The 22,556-nt window shown below is 43.9% G+C and overlaps 1 protein-coding gene across 3 annotated transcripts in view; it reads right to left on the minus strand.

Annotated features, from left to right (window-relative positions):
* Window positions 1-22,556, minus strand: part of LOC308076259 (teneurin-3) — a 129,995-nt gene that overhangs the window by 61,295 nt on the left and 46,144 nt on the right. The window contains exons 9-12 of one of the 3 annotated variants that reach the window (XM_080416466.1): window positions 17,002-17,214; window positions 13,808-13,825; window positions 11,683-11,829; window positions 10,840-11,065 (exon numbers count right to left, since the gene is read on the minus strand). In XM_080416466.1, coding sequence (XP_080272592.1) covers window positions 10,840-11,065; window positions 11,683-11,829; window positions 13,808-13,825; window positions 17,002-17,214 — 604 coding nt within the window. The remainder of the gene's footprint in view (window positions 1-10,839; window positions 11,066-11,682; window positions 11,830-13,807; window positions 13,826-17,001; window positions 17,215-22,556) is intronic. The other 2 variants (XM_080416468.1, XM_080416467.1) reach the window with 2 other exon arrangements.

A 22,556-nucleotide genomic window follows, 5' to 3' on the forward strand; every position in this document is an offset into this window, starting at 1 on the left:
GTCTCGAGTCTTTTTAAAGTCTTTTTTTTTAAAAAAAATGGGGGGGGGGGGGGGGCATAAATGTAAAAGTATAGACAGGTCATAATAAATCACATTAGATTCACAGATTAGAGATTTTATGTATTTTCCCCACAATTTATTTTCATTCAAATGAAATGTGATTGAACTTGCACTAATAATGACTTTAGTAGATTTTTCACTCTTTAAAATATAGTATTTCTTAATTATTAATAATTACAGCTTGTAGATTGGCTATTTTCATGATTTTTAATTGTTTTTAAATAATAATAAAAAAGGAACATACAAGATTTCCACCCGACAGCGATAATATATAGCCAATATGGTTCTGTATCAGTATATGAGTCCGTTTTTGCAGATTTCATTCTAATTGGCTACTATGCCTGCATATGAATTTCATGGGCCTGGGTAGGTCACCCTGGCTTGGCGGAGATATGCCCTGTTGCGCACACTCGACTCCGCACAGCAGTCCAACAGCAGAGCAGGTGAAAGCAATTCACTTAAACGAGGGCTGTGTTGCGCACCAAAACACTGTCTAAATGTGGATCCCCAGTTCAAATATGATTCTTTTGGGGGGTCACGGCCTGAAAAGGTTTGAGAACCACAGCTTTTATGCAGTGAACATTACATGAGCGTAGCGTTTACCGTGGTGAAGTGTTGAATATTCACCCAGCTGGGTTTAACAAAATGAAAATCCGATGTTTCCTAAACGTGCTGTCACAGATGATCCGACCATCTTATAAAAAATGTAAGCATATGCCAAGATAACTGAGGTTATATAGCTGATTCTGAGCTAAACATATTTGTTTAATTTCGAAGTTTTTATATTTAAACTTTATGATGAAAGGCCGCGGCGGCCACACACATAGCAGCTGTTGCGCTCGCCTCTCCATGTTTACGTTAATGAGCAGCATGAAACAGCTTGACTGAAGCCGGCTCCGCGCAGCGCGCACTGGAGCGGAGGTTTCTTTGCGGGGGGGGGGGGGGGGGGGACAGGGGAGTGGAAGTTTTTTTGGGCATTTCATTCATTTATTTGTCCAAAAAATAAACATAAAATAAAGATTGTCCACGAGTCTTTGAGGCTCGAGTCGAGTCAAGTCTCAAGTCTTTGAGGCTCGAGTCGAGTCAAGTCTCAAGTCTTTGAGGGGCGAGTCAGAGTCGAGTCGAGAGTCTCGTTTTTGGCCACTCGAGTGCGACTCGAGTCCGAGTCCCTAACTCGAGTCCCCATCTCTGATTCCAGGCAACTTGATTCCTCACCTGAATAGCCAATACCCAGAGCTAGGGCTTTATAATGACGGTATAGTGTGCCAATGCCATACCACTTTGGATATTTCAATGATCATTCTCCTCATCCATTGTGCCTTGACAACAAAAGGTTGGGACTAGTCTGCAATTTTGGAAAAGAAGAGTTGCCATGCCCACGGGTACCCGAATCCAGAAAAAAAAAAGAAAAAACTGACACCTGACACCTGGAAATAGAACAGTGGCGTTAAGTGTAGCCGGGCGGCACATCAACGAGCGCGGGGGTTGTACATAGACAATAATGGTGGCATCTGTTTTAACGCACGGCATTCACCAACAGTGTGTTTTGCCCTCAACAGTGGCATTTATTTTGTACAAACATTTTTTTAAACCGCAGACAGGGAAGGGCAGACACGGCAGCGTTACAGTCTCTCCTGTTGTTGTCGTCACATCAACATGGTGGCCTCGTTTCTGTTCTGCCTCGTCCGTCTTTCAAGGTCTACTGATCACCAGAGAAACTGCGGCAAGAGGGTCCTGAGAGGGAGCCGGCCACTTTATAAAGTCCCCCCTTCAGAACACGTTACAGCTCAGATTACTACCTTTTCCCTGCTTCAAAAGCGATGAATATTTTATGCCTGCTAGCACGGTAGATCTGTGCGGTGCCAGCTGTAGCTATCAGAGAACTGTAAATATGATAAAAGGTAGTGTTTCAGTCAGAGTGGTGAGTTGAGCCGACCTCCTCGGCTCACTTACACGCGTCTCCTTGATGTGAGAAGTTGTGAAGGTTGGCGGTGGCTGACACGCGTCAAGACAAGGTGCTTCATAGGAATGGCTAACAACAACAAACGCGAGGCTGGAGGCAAAGCAGTCATGGAATACAGAAAGGAATATGCAGAAAGAAAATCTGTCAAAAAAGAAATCTATGGCAACCTACAGAGGTGAAGTCAGGGTGGTCGGCCAGGAGACCCTTCCTCCCACATGGACTGACATCTTGTCTTCTGCTGGTGATCACTGAGCAGCCATGTGTAGGTTATGTTTATCTAAAGGGCACATCGACGGCGAGTGCTGAGACATCACTTATTTATCTCCTGGGTCACCATCTCTGATCTCCCCCTGATGAATCTAAATCCATCGCATCATTTGCTGCAGAGTTTGTGTTTACATCATGGTTAAATGAGCGGTGACCAGGGGGATAATTGAGAAAGACTGGAGGTCTCCATGCAGGTAACACAGTCCGCCTCTCATGCTGTGCCCTGACTGACAGACCCAGATGACTGTCTGACAGGGGGGAGGTGTGTGTGTGTGTGTGTGTTGTCGTCTGTGGTGGTGGTGGTGGTGGTGGGGATGCAGGACAGAGCAATATTTCTCCATCAACACTTAATCAATCGCTGCTTCCCCATCCGTGGGGCTGCATTCAGAGTGGTTCCTCCACATTTGTCATTTTGTAGGCGAGCATGAGGAGAAAAAAAATAATAAAAAAGACACGTCTCATTTTGCCAGTTTATCTACGGGTCATTACAGCTATGAGATGGGGGTATGATCAACAGCCATCGTCACTCTGATTACAGCCACCCCACCCTAACCCCCGCCTCCACCTACCCTGCCAGACGCCTAACAAAACCATCCCCCCCCATTCTTTATTTAGCGTCTGGCTGAGCAAGGGCACTTAAGAGCTGAAATAGGTTCACGCTTCCCTCTGCCTGTAGACTCTATTAATCTCTCTCCAGAACACAGACTCATCCGACAAGGGCTGAACCCCAAATAAACACAGAGTCACATCACCTGCCGTGGCCCTGGAAATGAATCGTATAATTGTGCGCATCCTTATCTGTCATTTGTCTCGCACGGTAGCTCTGGAAGAAGATGGAGAGTGCATAGCGAAGAGGAGTGTTTGGTGTGTATGTGTGTGTGTGTGTGTGTGTGTGTGTGTGTGGAGGGGTGTATTATGATAGTGCCCAGGGACTTAACCACAACACATGTTCTATTCTCTCTCTTTCTCTATGCCATCGGAAGGGAAAGGAAGAGTTTGCTGTGGAGATATGAAACCCGACCACACAATGAAAACAACTCTCATCCTCTCTCTTGGGTCTTGGCTATCTCTCTTCAGCAAGGAGGGAAGGATGACCTCTAACTGTACTCAAAAACTGTATATCTGCTGTCAGACATGAAGTGCAATACAGCTAGACATTCTCTCACACGCACACGCGCTCACACGCACGCACGCACGCACGCAGCTACAACTTCAGTCCTAACAAAGGATGATTATAATTTTTTTACATGGCATCTTCTGGAACGGTTTCGAACAAATGAATTATTAACAGCCAAACCACAAGTGACTACTATGGGAGAATGTATCTCAGACTCCAGTATGCTTCCCGGATACAATCTGTACATTATGATTTTACAGATTTAACCCTCACATACAGTAGCTGCACCATGTTTTTATTCCATCAAGTTATTGGTTTCAACAGCTTTTCTCTACAATGACCAAAAGGTAATTCATGTTGATTGTGTGTGGGACATGTGATTGTTTGCAGAGCTTCTACAGACAGTGTTGTGTTTCGCAATGAGATGAAAACTGACTTCTCGGAGGAGAATATTGTGAGCAACAGAAGTCTAATGCGTGTGCTATGACATCCTCAGTAAGCTGAAGACAATAAAAGATGAGGATTACTTCTTACCGGCCCGGTGGGAGGGGCCGGCAGGGGGTGTGTGTTGTGCCTCATTCTATATTTTCGGAAGAGCACTATTTACATAAGGATTACTCTAAACTACTGAAGGAAATATCCCCAAAGCTTTCTGCACACAGTTGGCAGACATTTTCATTTCCATCAGCAGGGGCTCATGATTTTGAACAGATGTGTGTGTGTGTGTGAGTGTGAGAGAGAGAGAGAGAGAGAGAGAGAGAGAGAGAGAGAGAGAGAGAGAGAGAGAGAGGGGGGGGGGGGGGGGGGGAGGCCTTGATCAAAAATACTGACTGCTCAGTTTGCAAATAGATCAAGTCCGGGTGCTTTATTCTCACAGTAATGTCTGTTTTGCTTCATATCAGTCCTGGATGAAAAGTGCTTATCTCTACATCAAGGCTTTACGTTCAGCTTAACAGCTCTGATAGCACCCATTTCCTCCAATATAACACTTTCATGTGTGGAAATAGCTCATAAAAAGAAGAAGAAAAAGGAAAGAATAAAGAAAAGTAATATTTGGAGTTCAGTAGGTGGAGAAGTGTGGCTGCAGGACTGATCCTCTTATTAAGCCAGCAGTAGACTGTAGGTTGTACTGGGCCACTGGCCAAGAGTTTAACTCATTAAGACCGGGAACGCATCTGGTCATTTTAGATTTCTTATTTCTTATCTTTCAATATAATATATTTAAAGATATATAAATTATATATTATTTTAAAGCGAACATTTTAATTCTAATCTCTGCTTCTGGGGGGGGGGGGTGGGGGGGGGTCCTTGGAACAAAATATTTTGAGATGGGGGTCCACGGCATGAAAAAGTTCGAGAACCACTGACTAGAAACATTTTTTCAGAAACTATTTTTGAAGACATTTGTAGAATCGGCCTCAGGTCTTAACTCTTTGACTGCCAATGACGAGATTTCTCGTCATATTTTGCTAAGGCGATGACGAGAATGACGATATTTTGTGTTTTGAGTGGTTTTCCAGTAGATGGCACTGTTCGCTCGACTATGGATCACCGTTTGGCTCCCAGTGAAGGAAAGAAGCAGCGGGTCACGTGATCGACAAACCCCCCCCCCCCCCCCCCCCCCCCCGATTCTACGAGACTCGGATACGTCTTTTAAAGCGATCGGGGGATCAATCACACTGGAGATGAATATTCTATGATTTTTCAAAGGTTAGTGGCAGTGGCTTGGCAAATTATGTTTTATTTCTGGCAGTCAAAGAGTTAATGGGTTAAGACTGTGGTTGTACTGGGCAGTATAATCCTGAATGTTAATTTATGAGTGTGTAAAAAAATGAACCCTTACATTTTTACACTCTGAGAACCAGATGTACAGTACTAAGGCTGCTGCATCTCATTTCAAACATATTTTTGCACCTAGAAACATTTGTGTTATTTATCAAGCACATAAGCACACCAGCATACAAGCGCAGGTTGATTGTATTCTGAAGTGCACCGTGCGTGTCATCACTTCTCTACTTCATGCATATGGATGTATTATGGGAGGATCGCACAGATAACATGAGGAGATGGTGTGGTTGATTACGCATTCTGCTGACCCACGCAATTTGCGAGGGTCAGATTTGCGTGGAAATTGTCCGTCTCTATGAGATCCGATGCAAATGAGTGCAGGTACAGTATATTAAAGCTATAGGTTGTGGTGGTGATGTCAGCTCTAGTTGCAGCGAGGAGACAGATTTAGACACACTAGTCAACTTCACTTCAACAATAGTTGTTAGCTGTCCCAGGTATTGGATGTGTTGGTATGGTGCAGATACAAAACCCACAGGACCACGGCCACGTCACACTGACTCAGACATAACATAAACAAACCCGATCATACGGCCATATAAGGGCATGTCACTATGACTCAGACATAACCATAAACAAAACAGATACGCCCATATACAGGCATGTCACTATGACTCAGACATAACCATAAACAAAACAGATACGCCCATATACAGGCATGTCACTATGACTCAGACATAACCATAAACAAAACAGATACGCCCATACATAGGCATGTCACTATGCCTCAGACATAACCGTAAACAAACCTGATATGCCCATATATAGGCATATATGGAGATCCGGTTGTCCAGAACCGCATCCGACCGATATGTCCATATATGGGCATGCCAATATACAGGGTATGCGCATATACTAATGACATCAGGGATCTCCATATATGGGCATAAAAGAGACACAAACAGACGGGTACAACGGGTACTCTGACAAAGCCTCCGACACTATGACTCAGACATATTGGTTGGATCGGCATAACGTAGGTCAGAGTCCTGCACGGGTCCAATTTTGAGAAACCGCGCCCGCCCCGCCCGTCAATACTCAGATCCGTGGACCGACCCGTCACCCGTGATTATTTAAAAATACGAACCAGACCCGCCCCGCCCGTCAAATAAACGACCCGTTGTCCGCCCGTTTACCCGTGTAAAATGTAAATCCTATTGAAAAGTGTGTTGAAAAAGATAGCAGCCTTCAACAACAGCGCTACATTCAGTGGTCAGGTTTGTACAGAAATCAAGTGAAGACGGAGGAGCAAGCTTAAGACACGCGTGCGAACGCGCATCTACGCAGCACACATGTGTCGTTGTTTACGTCATCTCAGATGGTTTTAATTTGAAGGTTTAACAGGATGTTCAATGTGTTTTTGTGAGTTAAGATAACTGACCAGCATGCTCCATGCCGTTGTGCTGTGTTAAGTTACACAAGTTACGTTGTTTGGGCGGAAACAGTGCTCTCTGATTTTCACAATAAAATAATACCCGCCCGCGATTAGTTCAGTACCGCCCGTCCCCATACCCGTGATCTTATCAAAGTAAAATTTTCACCCGTTTTCACCCGTCAAACACGGGTACCCGTCGGGTATCCGCGGGTACCCGGCCCGTTGCAGGACTCTGACGTAGGTGTGAGGGCCGCGTAGTGGCCCGAACCTCTAGTATGGTTAAATACCCTGGATTCTAGGGAGACGTCAGCCATTTACCTTCGTAAATACCATCATTTCGTGGCTCCTATTGCATTTATTTCAGGAGCAATAATCACCCAAATTCTATTTCTCACAGTTGGAGGTGCATTGCATCCCTCAAAAATGATTTGTTGTTGTGTCACTTCAATAATCCATATTTAAATTTCAGCATCACTGACGTTGGGTTTAATTCTGTTTCCTGAGCTGGCAGAGGGCTCTGTGTTGCACATATTCCACATGCCTCACACGTACAGATGCGACTAGACGGTTCCATTCACTGATTGCATAGTTATCTCCTGTCTTAGGAAATCACACGTTCATTTCACACAGGTTGCAAGCGGAAATTGAACGGAAGGTGCAGGAAAACTTGCTCTGCCTCTCTCATATACAGTTCATAAATCAGGCCTTCCGAGTTACCCACTTTCAACCTGGCATCCCTATTTTGGGCATGAAAAAAAAAAATCCCAAAAATAACAAAAACAGCAGATATGGTGACGTGTTCTCAATGGCCAACGGTAGGAAACCTTGCCTGCTGGACAGTTCCAAGGTATGAATGTGTGTCAGATTGAATGTGAGGTGGAGGTTGCTACTTGTTACATTGCTTCCCTGTATGCCAGTGGTGCAGAGACTGTGGGTTGGTAGACTTGCATTGCCAGACGATCTGAGACGTCTGCCTACTGGACTTCCAAATCCATAAATAAATGGTAGCTGCAAGAACACTTGCGAGAACAGCCGCAAATCAAAGTACGCCCAATGCTTTGGAAACCAATCATGCCATTCAACCACCGCCCCCAAATTTGAAGGAGCGCCATAAAGCCTTTGGATTGGTTGTGCATTGCAGTTATTTCTTCAATCTCTAATTGTTTCCACCCAGTTTTAGCGACGAAAGCCGGGTAATTGTCCTCCGTGTCTAGTTGAGCGACTGTGACTCTCTAGTGCAGCGCTACTCAACCCGCGGCCCGTGGGCCGCATGCGGCCCCAACGCAGCGTCTCTGTGGCCCCTCATGTTTTTTTTGTTTTTTTTAATGCACAGGATAAAAATATACATTTCCGTTCAAATATATGGGTTGCTTAATTTTTTTCCAAAAACAAACAGACAGATATATACAGGTGCGTCAATTGTTACAGGTATAATGCATAGTTTCCTATGCATTTCGTTTTTTGGGGGGGATTTGACCCCCAATTCTTTTCGGCCGCGAGGTTTTGCCGCGCACCCAGGATAGGTGTCCCTTATTTCAATCTCTGGGAGTTGGCAACCCTAACCTTGCCATACCTTAGCTTTTGCTGAACTGGTGCCACTGGATATACACACAAAATAAACAGCTACAGTGAAAAGAATATGAAGTCAAAATGTACATTTTCTTATAACAATAACAATGTGTAGTGTGTTACAAAATCGAAAAATCCAAAATAGGACCGACATTTTTAGCTTGCGGCACTTGGACTTTTGGTATTTTTCTGAGTGGCCCCTGAGCCATCTTAAGTTGAGTAGCCCTGCTCTAGTGAGTAGGTTAGGACCAAAACTTGCTGAGAGGATCATCAAGGACAGTCACCACCCAGCCACAATCTGTTCATGCAACTGCCAGGCAAGCGATACCTATGTATCAAAAGCCATTACACCAGACTATGGGGCAATTTCCACCTGTCAACCATCAACGGTTCTCCCCGTTGAACAAGTGCTGAGTCCTGTCATCATGTCAGCTTTGACGACACAGGCCTTCACAGGCATTATCACTTCATGTTCGGTAAATATGACTATGAATATACTCCACTGCTGCTGCAATAGCACTATCATTTATGTATACACTTACATGTTTGATATCTGCTGCTAAGTGATGCCTCTCACCTGCATAAGACTCCTGTGATTCTATATTTGTTGCTATTTACGTATATCTGCTGCAAATGTCTCTACTTGCACAAGAAGCATATTCTGCAAAATCGTATTCCTTTTTTGACCATGTTTCTTATGTATGTTTGACATTGTATATTTGACACTGTGTCCTCGTGTTATGACTCTGTTTCATTTGTTTCTTACTCTCTTATCTACATTATGACTCTTTTCTTGAAACTGCAAAACTGTCACTCCCTCTTTTACAGCTACAAACTTGTGATGTGACAATAAAGCTAAAGTTGATTGGGTCCCGGAATTGACAGCAACATTAGAATGTCAATGAAATTATTATTTGCTGTTTACCAAAATATACTTTTAAGAGCAGACTTTGGTTTGCCTTGAAAAAAAAGGTATATTTTGCCTGAAGGAGACCTTGCTTTTGGTCAAAACAGGTTACCGGTACATGTTTGTCCTGAGTGTACTGAAGGGGAAAAAATATTACATTGGCTTCTTTTAGTACACAAATGATTCATCAATTGCTGAGGTTTGTGCACTGCTCTAGGCTATGCATGGTCTATCTCATGAAAATAAAACAATGCACAAGGGAAGTGGCCAGCTCTCTCTCTTTCTCTCTCTCTCTCTCTCTCTCTCTCTCTCTCTCTCTCTAAAAAAAAACAGTTCAAGGTGAACATCTTATCAGTGCACAGAACATTTGTTTTGTCAACAAAGAATAAGCAATAATGTCATCATTTGTTTCTCCTCCATCTTGGCAGCATGTTCCTTGTAAACTGTGGTTTCTACTCTCCAAATATTGTCGGACAGGGTTCTGTTACCAGCATCTCTACAGTGGACACACTTGCTTATCTAGGTCTCAGTTGATACAATTATTGGATGAGGGATGACGGGGTTCCGGAACGTTTCCATGCCAAGACCTCCAAACAGCCATAGCCTTTAGCTGAGGCCCGCTACTGCAAAATGGCTTTAAAAAAAAAAAAAAGACAGCCCCCACTTTGAAAACCTGTGAGTTAAGACATGTAAGCAGTGAGGATGACAGATTATTGCCAACACCTTATGCTTTGGAATGAAAATATACCTCTGTCCCTCCAAACAGTACTCTTCATCCGCACCTTTTTGGAGAAGTGAAAGGGCTCTACAGCACCTGAGGATTTCACATCCACTTAACGTTAGGCTTGGCAGCAATAAATGGGACATCATGTGGTGGAGAGCTGCGTCCACTTTAGAGAGACAGAAATTACAGGGACGGGCAATTATTTAATGTTTTCAGTTGAATTCCAGAGACGCAGGTGTGTCCCCCGACTGCCAGCATGCCAACGTAAACTAACAGCACACACCAAATCATTAAAAACTGACACTTCAACTCATTAAGCGCCGCTACGGTGCAGTATCTTTGGCTTGAAGTGTGCAAGCTCCTGAAACGCACCATCCCAAAAGCTGAGCATTCATAATAATATAACATAATTCATCGTCATAATGAGTGTATACTTTCTAGAAATAATATAACTGGGATTTCATGAAACATTTTCAGTTTTATAGATGCAATTAAACTCAAGATTGGGTGCAGCCATAGCTTAGTGGAGGGACAGCGAGTGCAATTTCCAGCAGCGGGAGCTGCCGCGGAGCTGCCGGCGGCGGAGTAATATTTTTTTACAAGGATTAGTAAGCTACAGTCCTACTGATTCTGCGCTGCCGCTCCACCGCCGGCAGCTGCCGCTCCTCCGCCGGCAGCTGCCGCTCCTCCGCCGGCAGCCCGACACTCCACCGCCGGCAGTCACTGCCGACAGCTGCCGCTCCTCCACCGGCAGTTCCGTGGCAGCTTCCGCTGCTGGAAAATGCACTCGCTCCTTCTGGCTTAGTGGGTCGAGAGGCTGTCTGGTCACTGGTTCGCCTCCCGGCCCGCCCAGTAATAGATGTCAAAGTGTCCCTGAGCAAAACACTTAACCCCTAAAACTGTTCATCATTACTGAGCAGCCATCATCTGGGTGAAGCTGAAACTGAATTTTCCCTGTGGGATTAAGAAGGTCTCCAAAAAGTACTGTACATCACTTTGGCTGTCTTACCTGCTGTTGAATGGGTTCTCCCCAGGTATCACGTGACTCCCACCAGGACCAATCAGGAAGCTGACGCGGTTGTAGAAGCCCTTGGAGGCGGGCTGAGTGGAGGAGGAGGCCGAGCCCCGACCCTGGCCTGCGATGACAGCGGGGTCAGGTGACCCGCGGCAGTAGCTCTGACCCTGGCAGGAGATCTGAGCGCAGCAGTCGGGGTCCATGCAGTCGACGAGGCCGTCTGGAACGCAGGGAGAGACTCACTGAACTCTGACCTCTACACAACGATGCAGCGCTGACAGATGGTCGTGTTTGGGAGTTTTCTTTTTTTTTGTCAAATGACAACATGACATGAGAGCATCATCTGTTTGAATCTCTGTTGTGTACTAACACCATGTAGTGGTGCCTATACGCATGGATGCACACACACACACACACACACACACACACACACACACACACACACACACACACCCCCACACACACACACACACACACACACACACACACACACACACACACACACACACACACACACACACACACACACACAGTACAGCTGGCAGGCAGACACTCAAAGGAGATGTTTTCATCCCTGATTATTTACACAGAGATACCCTAGCTATGATATTTTTTTATTTTTTATAGCTGATCGACAGAGCTTGTCGTGAGCTTGTAGAGCTGCCTCGTTTATGCCCAAAAAAATTATGCAGGGTGAAGGTGGTTAATTCATGAATTCTTGCAACATGGTGTTGCGAGAGTGGCGACATGGCATCAACAACTTGTTGATACCAACAAGTTGTCTCCTTGCCAAATATTGCAATACTCAGACGATAAACACAACATTTTGTTCCTCACCTCCTTCGTTGTCCTTCGCATCCGAGCAGAGCGTCTCCGTGGCGACATCGCAGCCCAGTCCTCTCCATCCTGATTGGCAGATGCAGTGCCACACGTTCTGGTCCAGCACACACCTCCCGTTGTTGTTACACAGGCCGGGACAGCCGTCTGTCGACACATCACAACCGTCAATCACACACATCTCCGGCAATCCGGGCCAATCGAGAGCCACACAGCACGGGAGGGAGGGGTCAGGGTGTGGGAGGGAGAGAGGAGGGAGTGGTGGCGGGGGGGTCAGGTTATCACTGGACAGCGGGTTGGGAAAGTGGGTGGGACAAGGGAAGGACGAATAAAGAAAAACAAATGACAATATCTGGGTGGACATACAGTGCAGTTACACCTCTGACAGGACTGGGGTGAGGGGTGGGGGTTGGGGTTACTGTCGTTTCACATGAGCTGCAGGAAGTTTCACCTGCGAGTCGAGGAGGAATGGATTTCACGAGTTAATGCTGCAGGCCAGTATAATGTGAGAATCACAGTTCATTAGCACAGTGCAGCACGGTGTCAATACGGCTCTGCTGTCAAGGGAAAACCACCTTCTGCACAACTCAACTTTGCTTCTCGCTCTCTTTCTCTTTGAAGACTGGAGTTGAAACTTTGCCTGCATGGTTATACTGTACATAACTCGGACAGCACTGAGTTTTTCTCAAGCGAACTTCGCAACGTTCGGCATGGCGACTCGCTCGCTATACTGTAGCTCGCTCGGCGGTGCCTCTTGCGTGCCTCTTGGCGGTGCTTTTGCTCGGTGCCACGAGCAAACTTGACTGTCTCAAGTTTGCTTGAGACGGCGTGCCTCCGTCGCCGTCAAAAACTACACTTTATCGGCCAAAACATTTTTCCGCAGTTGTTGTAGGCGAGAGAGGCAGAACCGGGGCGTAGTTTTTGGTAGAAAAGAGGCAGTTCCGCGTTCGTCACAGAAGCGGGGCGTGGTTATAGCACAAGCGGTATAGGCTTTGGTATGTCACACTCTAGCGCCCCTATTCTAGGGGCGAACATTTGGCGAGAATAGCAGATATACTAGCGTAGGACCATGTATAGAGAGCCCTGGTGTCCCCTGGGGATGTGTAATATGTAAGAAAAGTTAAGTTAAGGTAGTAGTATTCCCATAGACTAAGCTATAGACTGCTTGTTCAGTAACAGGGGTCTCCCAATCTCTCCAGCTCTTTTACAAAAAAAAAATCAATGACAATGACATCCCATTTAAACCCATTTAAAGCCTGTTCCACAGCAGAACCAGTGTAGAATTAAGAACAATTGTTTTCTTGGCACTCTTATCTATGTGACGATTTACCCTGTCTGTCTCTGGTTGACTAGTGTTCATGCACTCCGATCTTACACGTTCTAAGTCGCTCAGGAGAAGAGCATCTGCTCAATGGCAAATTGTAATTCCAGATTACGATTTGTAAAAACAGAACAAAAAGTACACGGTAAAAAAAAACATCTTAATTGGATTAGCAAAAAAACAACAACAACAGTGTGGTTTACAGCTGACAGCAGCAGCGTAGCGACTAGCGACATCCTAAATTCAGCTCAGCACAGTCTGAAATATGTCTCATGTGAAGTGCACAGCAACATCAAAGGAGGAGGTAAGTCTAAAGGGGAAGAGGAAGAGGGGTGGTTGGGGTGTGAGGTGAAGGGTGGGGTGTGTGGGGGGGGTCTAGATTCTCCACATTTACACAAACAGAGCACTTGCTGCCAGATCGCATTCCTTTTTGTCTGCAGAGGGGAAGAGTGACAAAACACCAACTGGGAAGCACATCGGTTAATCTGGGAGTTTAATCTGGCAGAGACAACGGAGATTTAGACAGGTAGAGGAAGGAGGGAGTGTTGATCGTGTGACACCGGTTCAGACAACAGGGGATGAGGCGACGTGTATAGGAGAACATTATGGTCGACCAGGAGGACATAGAAACAGGTGTGTAAGAACGCCGTGCGAAGGGTTGAAACAGAGAGCAGAGGAGGAAGGGACGGAGGGAGGGGGTTGTTGGTGACAAATCTCCCTCGAGGGGGTGGGTGGTTGGGTGGGAGGAGGTGGTGGTGGTGGTTCGAGGGGGGGGTGGGGAGTTGGAATAGTGGTTCAATTTACCTTTATATCCTATCTTGACTGCTCCTATTACGTGATCGAGGAAAGGGAAACATTTGGAAAAGAGAAATTACTCGTCTGGGTGCACATTTGACCAGAGAGGCCTCAAGGTCACGTTACGTGACCTTTAAATACCTACTGTACACACAAGCTTTGGCTGCTACTGTACATGTTTGTTTTGTTTATGTCCTTCCCCCGACAGACACGATGGAAAAAAGCTGCAGCTATACTGTAAGATGTTCTTCATCTTTGCTAACGTAAAAAGGATGAAACTTTAAGCGTCCTATTCTAAGATTGGGTACTCAACTAAAACAACATGTGTTGTCATGGTGATTGAGATGAACAGCCAGTAGGCAGCATGTCACTCAGTCCATTAAAAAAAAAAAGCAGCAATAATAAAGGTCAAGGAGCAGTGTGTGTGTGTGTGTGTGTGTGTGTGTGTGTGGGGGTGTGTGTGTGTGTGTGTGTGTGTGTGTGTGTGTGTGTGTGTGTGTGTGTGTGTGTTTTACCTGATACTCTGGAGTCCAGAGCTACAGGAGGAAACAGACAGCGAGTTGGAGAGAGAGAGAGAGAGAGACAGACAGACAGACAGACAGACAGACAGACAGACAGACAGACAGACAGACAGACAGACAGACAGACAGACAGACAGACAGACAGACAGACAGACAGACAGACAGACAGACAGACAGACAGACATGACAAAAAGCAGGCAGACAGACAGGAAAGCAGACAGACGGACAGACAGACAGACAGACAGACAGACAGACAGACAGACAGACAGACAGACAGACAGACAGACAGACAGACAGACAGACAGACAGACAGACAGACAGACAGACAGACAGACAGACAGACAGACAGACAGACAGAAGTAAATTGAGTAGGAGTTCAGGAGAGAGATACCAATAGACAAAATTTAAAAGGGCAGAGAGCGAGAGAAAAGGAGTCTGAGAGAGTTGTTAGGAGCATATGCTGGTTGAACTGTGAAAAGAGAATCCAGTATTTGACGGAGAGAAAAGTTTCATCATTAAAAGTTATAAACAATCCAAAGTTAAACCCTGGCCTTCTCCATATCTTCTTTTATTCAACGCATCAGCCAGCAAGAAACAAATCAAACATCTTTAGCTAAATAAAATTATTCACTGTTAATGCAGCTCCATCTGCTTGGCTCTGTTAAGTAAAGGCTCCAACAGGCTAACACATCCATGAACACCCACTGTTTTTTTTGTTTTTTTTCCCGTCTCCATTTCTGTATTATTTCAAATTATTTAGCTCATTTCTCTGCAGTAAAAGACGTTCGGTTATAAACCGGATTCATCTGGTTCTCCTCCAGCCTCGTGGCTGTCTGTTGGCCAGGAGGTGCGTCAGCTCATTGTCATTCTAATATGAATACATTGCACAGACTATAATGTTTTTTTTTTCGCTGTTGTTGTTTTTCAAAATTATTTCCAGCCATTATTGTCTTCACATCACTGATTCAGATGATAAACAAACAAAAGAAAGACATACATGTAAATGAACTCCCACTGCATGCAAATAAACATATAAATAAATGAATAAACATCACCATGATGTAGTGGAATGGCGTCGTAACGGCAGTGAGAATGGACTAAGCCTCGCATATGAAAACAGGATCTAGATTTGTCTGACAATGGAGCGGCCGAGGATGTCGCCTATTCAGACTCTGGCCGTGTAATGTGATTAAATGGTGCTTTGTGCAAATGGCACTCATTCAGGGTGTTGAAAGACGGAGTAAGCTCCCCCTGCTCCCTGTACGAAAAAGGTAAAAAGGGCCTATTCACCCCCCCCCCCCCACCCCCCCCCCATCCATCGCCAGGAATTAGTCTACTGCCGGGGGTCTTAAAACAGGAAGGGAGAGTGAAAGAGTGGGTCGCAGCGGGCAACAGGGGACGGAGGGATTAATAAGATCAGGAATGCGACCCTCCTCCCCCGCAGACAGATGGGTGTTGTGGATGGATGGGGTTGAGGGGTGGAGGGTGGGGGGCGCCGACGAGAGAACATGTAAATACATAATTAGGGGTTCAAGTGTTTGGAGTGCTGGGTCGTTGTTTCGTGAGGATGATCGCTGACATGGAGAGGGGCTGGGGGGCGTCACTTTGTGTGCGAGTGTGAGTGTGTGTGTGTGTGAGATGGGTAGGGGAGCTACTTGACTGCGGGAGGGTTTTTTAACTACGGACCCTCAGACTCTGGGGCCACAGTGTCGAGGACGTTGGGGTGAAAAGGTCGAGAGGAAGTGACAGGGCAGAACTCATCATGGCCATTAGTGGTCCATGTAGCGTTCCTGCTGCACTAGAGAGGCCAAAAGCCTGGACTTTTCCCACTCCCTGAATACCTGCCCTTGACTCGCATTAGTGAGTATCAATTCAGAAGTCAGAAAGGTGGAGCATAGAAATGCTAGATGGATGGAAAAAAGATGGCGTGTTAAGTGTTATAAAAAGACACTCGAAAAGAGAAGTGAAGAACTGCTAGCTGAGGCCTGCAGGCGTATCACACATAATTTTTTCTTCCTTTAAAAACATTTTTTTTGGGGGGGGGGTTGGGGTTTGTAAATGTTAAAGTTACATTCCAGGACGTATTTTAATGAATTAAACATTATTTTAACCATATGGTAGAGAATGTTAATACATTATAAATGGATATGTTTATATAACTGGGTATGTTTCCACCTGCAGGAAGCATTTCTGCCTTCCGTAGTGCCTTCTATCCATGCCTTCTATCCATGTTTTTTTCATGCACCTTATGTACGTATATTGGATTTTAGATATTTGATTTGACTTGTTCTGTGTTCCTTCTCATTCTCTCTTTCCCTATTATAACTCTTCTTGAAACTACAATTTGAGAGCTTGCAAACAAAAAAAATTCACCCACTCTTTTACACTTCATGTGAATAAAGGTGATTCTGCACTGTGACTTGCACATTTCAAAGATATGAAATAAATAAATACATTTGAATCAGAATTAAATGACTGGACAGAACGTGCCAGTAGATGACTGGATAGAGTGTCGACCAACGTCTCCGGTTTGATTCCATCTGGAGAACTGTGTTGCATGTCCTTTCCCTCTCTCTGCCCTGTAGCTTCCTGTCTCTCTACTATCAGAAATAATGCAAAGACTGGCTACAAAATATAAAAACTGCAAATATTTTGAATAATAATAATAATAATAATAGTAACTATAATAATAATAATTAAATGACTCACCGATGGTGCAGTGTTCTCCAGTCCAACCCTGGTGACAGTCACACTTGCCCTCTCTGCAGACCCCATGGTCCATGCACCGTGGGTGACAGTCCCTCTGGTCGCACTCTGGTCCTGCCCAGCCCTCCTCACAGTGACACGTCCCACCCAGGCAGGTTCCACGAGGTCCACAGTCAACCACACACACTTCTGGAGTCACACACACACACACACACACACAAAAAGCACATTTGAAATATTTTGTTTGGATCTGCACTGATTAGAAGTTTACAATATGGTGAAACCAGAGCGAACTGGATGCACATGCTTATTCACACATGAGCCTGTACGCACGTGCGCACAAGCACGCACAAGCACCCACGCACGCGCTGTATCCACTATGGACAGTAGTCACACGTTTTACTGTTTACTCGCTGAGCTACTACGTTTGCCTTTGTGTTTCATGTCAATGTTTGGAGTGAAAAAGAAAAAAAAAATCTAATTTTAATATCTTGTAAGCCGTCAGATGTTGCAAGGAAGAAAGGCTTGTTAGCGAATTGGTTGGGAGACAATGTTGTGTTACAACTCACTATGTACAGTGGATTCCACGGACTAAAATTCAACACAGATTGGTCGACAGTACTAATAAAGCAGGGATTTATGAAGGACTGTGTGCAGTACTAATACAGGAAGGACTGTGTCCGCAGAAATGATCCCACAAAGGTTGAACAAATGAAACAAACACGGGTAATGAGGTTCGCCTACACAAGTCTGCAAATTATGTTCTGTCAAAATGTCAGTGAAATGAACTATGCTAAATGTGGTGGATTTTAATGAACTCGGCTAGTGAGTGACAACCAGATTGTCCCTTAGAATAAAGGTCCTAATTACAGTACATTACGACAAACTACAGTATTCTTCTGAATGTTTGCCTTTAAATAATGGAGTATAATCTGGAAAGTTTTCTGAGCAGGGGTCACAGCTCGATAACCTCATTCTTATGAAAAGTGCAAATAATACACGAGTGAAGAGGACTTTGTTGGAATGCTTGGTGGTGGTTAAGCATCATGCAAAACAACAACAGGTATTGACAGATACAGTATGTTGGATTGACATTATGTTGTACATTGGGCCGATATGTGTACTGTACATTTGCAAATTGTTGTTTGTGTCAAAATATTTCCCCCCATGCATTTTGAATGCATTCAAAAACTTAATTTCAAGCATTACTTTTAAACAGTAAGAGTGCTTAAAGGGATAGATCACCCAAAAAAAAAAGTCGATTAGTCACCCTTGGAGACTTGAATTAATGGATATTTTGTAGTTTTTATCGTATTCCTAAGCCAATACTTTTATGACCAGTGGAGCGGTAGGCAGCCGTTCCGGTAGGAGACACAAAGGAGACTCTTTGTGTCTCCTGCCGGTCATCAAATTATTGGTTTAGGAATGCGACAAAAACAAAAACATATCCATGAATTCAAGTCTCCATGGGGTGACTAATCGATAGAAAAAATGTCATTTTGGGGGTGAACTATCCCTTTAACTCTTTGACTGCCAGAGTATTTTCATAAAGTACTCCCCCAGTGCCAGCAATTTTCGTGTTTTTTTATTTTTATATTTTGAATTTTTCTCATGAAAATAATTTAAAGGAGAATTCCGGACATTTTAAGTGTTATCTTTGATGTGTCGTTACTCACCTACCGACGTAAACAGTGGCATTGTTTATTCCCAGAGATTTCCCTGTCGTCATATTTTCAACACCCTCCGTTGTCATAATGGGAGAGCGTGTCATAGGTAAATTCGTCTATTATAACCGATGCAAAGTTATTTTTTTCTCTACTACTACTCATTGTGGTGTCTCATGATAGTAAAACATGCAGTGAAAGTTCCTGAGAGGCTACCGCTAATGACGAACGAGCTAACGCTAGTTGCTTGTTTCTCTCCCAGAACCTGGCAACTTGGTGTTGCCATGTTGAGAAACAAGCAACTAGCGTTAGCTCGTTCGTCATTAGCGGTAGCCTCTCAGGAACTTTCACTGCATGTTTTACTATCATGAGACACCACAATGAGTAGTAGTAGAGAAAAAAATAACTTTGCATCGGTTATAATAGACGAATTTACCTATGACACGCGCTCCCATTATGACAACGGAGGGTGTTGAAAATATGACGACAGGGAAATCTCTGGGAATAAACAATGCCACTGTTTACGTCGGTAGGTGAGTAACGACACATCAAAGATAACACTTAAAATGTCCGGAATTCTCCTTTAAGGACACATAATTTAAAGACCCAGCACAAATCCGCCACTAGAGAGCAGCACATGACAGCGTGATCAGGTCGTTGGGTCTCTCTCACCCTTCTTGATAGATTAGACAGGGAAAAACATGAAAACGGATGTGACGTCGTCCAAGATTGTTTTGATCGGCAAAAATTACGATGTGATACACGACGGCGATGACTGATCGTCACCCAGACCATAGATTATAGAAGAGAACCTGTCCGTTTGTCCGTTATACCGTGTGAAAAATCGTTTATTTACCTATTTTGGACGAAAATGACTGGGGGAAAAAATCTAAAACCGGAAACGGAATCCAGGTCTTGAAACCGGATGCAGATGTCCGTGAAGTAAGTGGAACTCGAGAATAACATTGAATATTAAGCAGCATAGCGCAATCAGAGATTAAACAATGAACGCGCGTCAAGCGCGTCGAACGCGTCGACGGCCAACTGGACAAAGTAGCACTTGACGCGTTATCGCGTCGTCCGCAGTCAAAGAGTTAAAGTGCTTTAAATGTATAATAGGGTGCAATCCACACAACAATACACATGTCTAGAATAAAGGACGTGTGCAGTCAAGTGAAATCAGATGTATTTTAGGGTACAGAGTTCACTACATTAATTATGGATGTCGGAATCTTTGAGAGAGAGAGAGAAAAGAATCGGTTGATACATTGGCCCATCGGCCTTCCTGTTCTCCACAATATTGGAGTATTAAAAAAAATTGGTAACATTGGCTTTACCTGAAAGGAAAAAAGAACCACAAACAATGTAAAGAAATATTTTTGTTTAACTTTTACGCATATTTATACTTTTGTGCATATTTTTTAATGTGTGTGGATGTGTATAATTGTGTAATGTTATAACATGAGAAAAATGGCAATAAACATATTGAAAAACGTGTAGTTTTCAATAATGTAATATTTACATCAGTGGCAGCCAGCAGGACAATAACTGCATGACTGAGAATGAGACATTTTCACATTTAAAAGCTTTAAAAGGATGTGGTGAAGGTTGCTGCTGTGAAATGTCTGCCACCGTGCTACATGGAAATGCCTCCAACCTTTGCATTAACATCCTTTGCCATACAGATTGGTCAAAAAAGTATGTTTTATTCATTACAATAAGTTCCGGATGGCAGCTTTAAGCCTTACAGGAGAGCAAATTAGTCAGACGTCATTGTGATGGCTGAAATGTAATAAGTCACAGATTAAATATAAACTATTTTGTTCTATTTGGCCTCTCCATGTCTGAATGGAGTTTTTCTTCGATTTAGAGACCTTGGACGGGTCTGATTAAGTCTAGACGACACTCCAGAATATTAAACATGACTCTGGAGGGGACTCATTCCATTCCAAAGGAGAGGGCCTCCTTCCCATAGAATCTATGTAATCAATTTTTCATTAGTGCAAAAGTGTTTATCTGCTCTTAACATGCCCCTGACTGCAGCCTGGATAGAGGTTTTGTGCGGGCGGTCGATCTGTGCGACGCTGCTTGTTAATTAAAGTTTATTTAATTGAGGGGGAATCGCTGAAATAATTAAGAGACATCCCTCCACCCGCACAGGTGGACCGACTCCAGAGGGTTCTTCCTTTTCTTTTTTTTCTCTTTGGGGGGGGAGGGTGTAGGGGGGGTGGACAGTGCAATGTCTTCCTTCAACGCTGCGATTTGCTATCGACCGATGAGAGATACAGTATCTTGCTGAGTGAGAGAACTGAGTATGGAATTCCGAAAAAAAGCTTTACCAGAATAACATATACTGTAACCCCCTCTTGAAGATTGTTGTCTGAAAGAAGAATCAAGCAAGAACAAAAAATAAATAAATAAATGTTACCCATTCCATCCCCAGACCCCCAAAACAATCATTCTTTCTTTCCGGGCAGTGAAAACGCTGCCTGACGGCTCGTACTTGGGTTTACACACCAATCTATCATCTCAAAACTCACCAAACACTCTCCTTAAGCTCTAATTTTCGACTAAATCTCCAGCCAGCAGAAATAACGTTGACAGAAGCAAAGCAAAGAACAACCCTACGATATACTTAATCACTGGTCTAGAAATGGCTTCGGTTTTGCAGTGGGATTCATCGCTGGGCTCAAATAGTCTATTGTGAAGGAGACAAACAACATAAATCATCTGGATTTCTAGCAGCGGATTAACCCATTCAATCCGACAACGCATCTGTGTCATTTTAGATGTCTTTGGCTATTCAAAAATAGCAGATATACAAGCTCATAGCAGGGCACCGAGTGCCGAGCACCGAGTATGTTTTGAAAAATCTTATTTATGTTATAGCAACATACGTTTAAAAAAGAGAGTAGAATCCCCAGAAGCAAAGATTTGAGTTACAAATGTTCGCTTTAAAAATATATATATATTTAAAGATTTGCAAATATTTTCAAGTAAAAAAAAGATATAGCAGATCTACAAGCTCATAGAAAGAAGAAAGAAGTCTAAAAAGTACACAGATGCGTTCCCGGTCTTAACAGGTTAACAGCGGGGAGGGGCCAGCCTTTGAACTAACATGTCAGCTACATGTTTACATAGAGAAGCCATCTGAATACAAAGCTAAGCAATAAACGAGGTGTTGTTCTCAGCAGATGGGAATAAGAAAAGTTGCTGTGTGCGAGATCTCTTTAACCAATTAAGCCCTATTATTCAAAATGGTCAACTCTTCCAGCTCTCAGCGCATCACATTGTGGCCAGAGTGTGGAGATCAGCTATTTCTGAAAATCTTTATTGATTAGTGCTTCATTACTCAGTATTCTGGAGAAAGACCGGGAGCATGAGGCTGAGAGGAGAATGTGACAGCAAGTGACAGGGGTCATGAGCTGAATTTGAACTCGTCACATTGTGACGAGATCTGTAGCCATCATGTTTCTTATTCCAATCAACCCACCACACACTACAGTACAATACATCTGCTAATTTAACAAAAAGTCTCCTAGCGGAGACTCCGCCGGTCATCAAATTATTGGCTCAGGAATGAGACAAAAACAAATATATCTCTATATAGAAAATAAGATTAAGAAAATAAGAAGACATTTTTTGGGTGAACTACTCCTTTAACACGTTTAACTAGACAGTAAAGAACCAATTAATGAAATCATCCAGAGCAGTGTTTGGCTCGCATTAAATCCACATTCTAACATCAACACAATCAAACAAAATTATAGGGATATAGTGGTGTATATGGTACATAGCTTAAGTGGTTAGGAAAGTTAGATTTTTATGGAGGTCCGTTTAGTGACATTTGGAGGAGGACCTTCATTC

The sequence above is a fragment of the Gymnoscopelus braueri genome (genome assembly GCF_963280865.1).
Source record: "Gymnoscopelus braueri genome assembly, chromosome: 20".
NCBI classification, from domain to species: Eukaryota; Metazoa; Chordata; class Actinopteri; order Myctophiformes; family Myctophidae; genus Gymnoscopelus; species Gymnoscopelus braueri.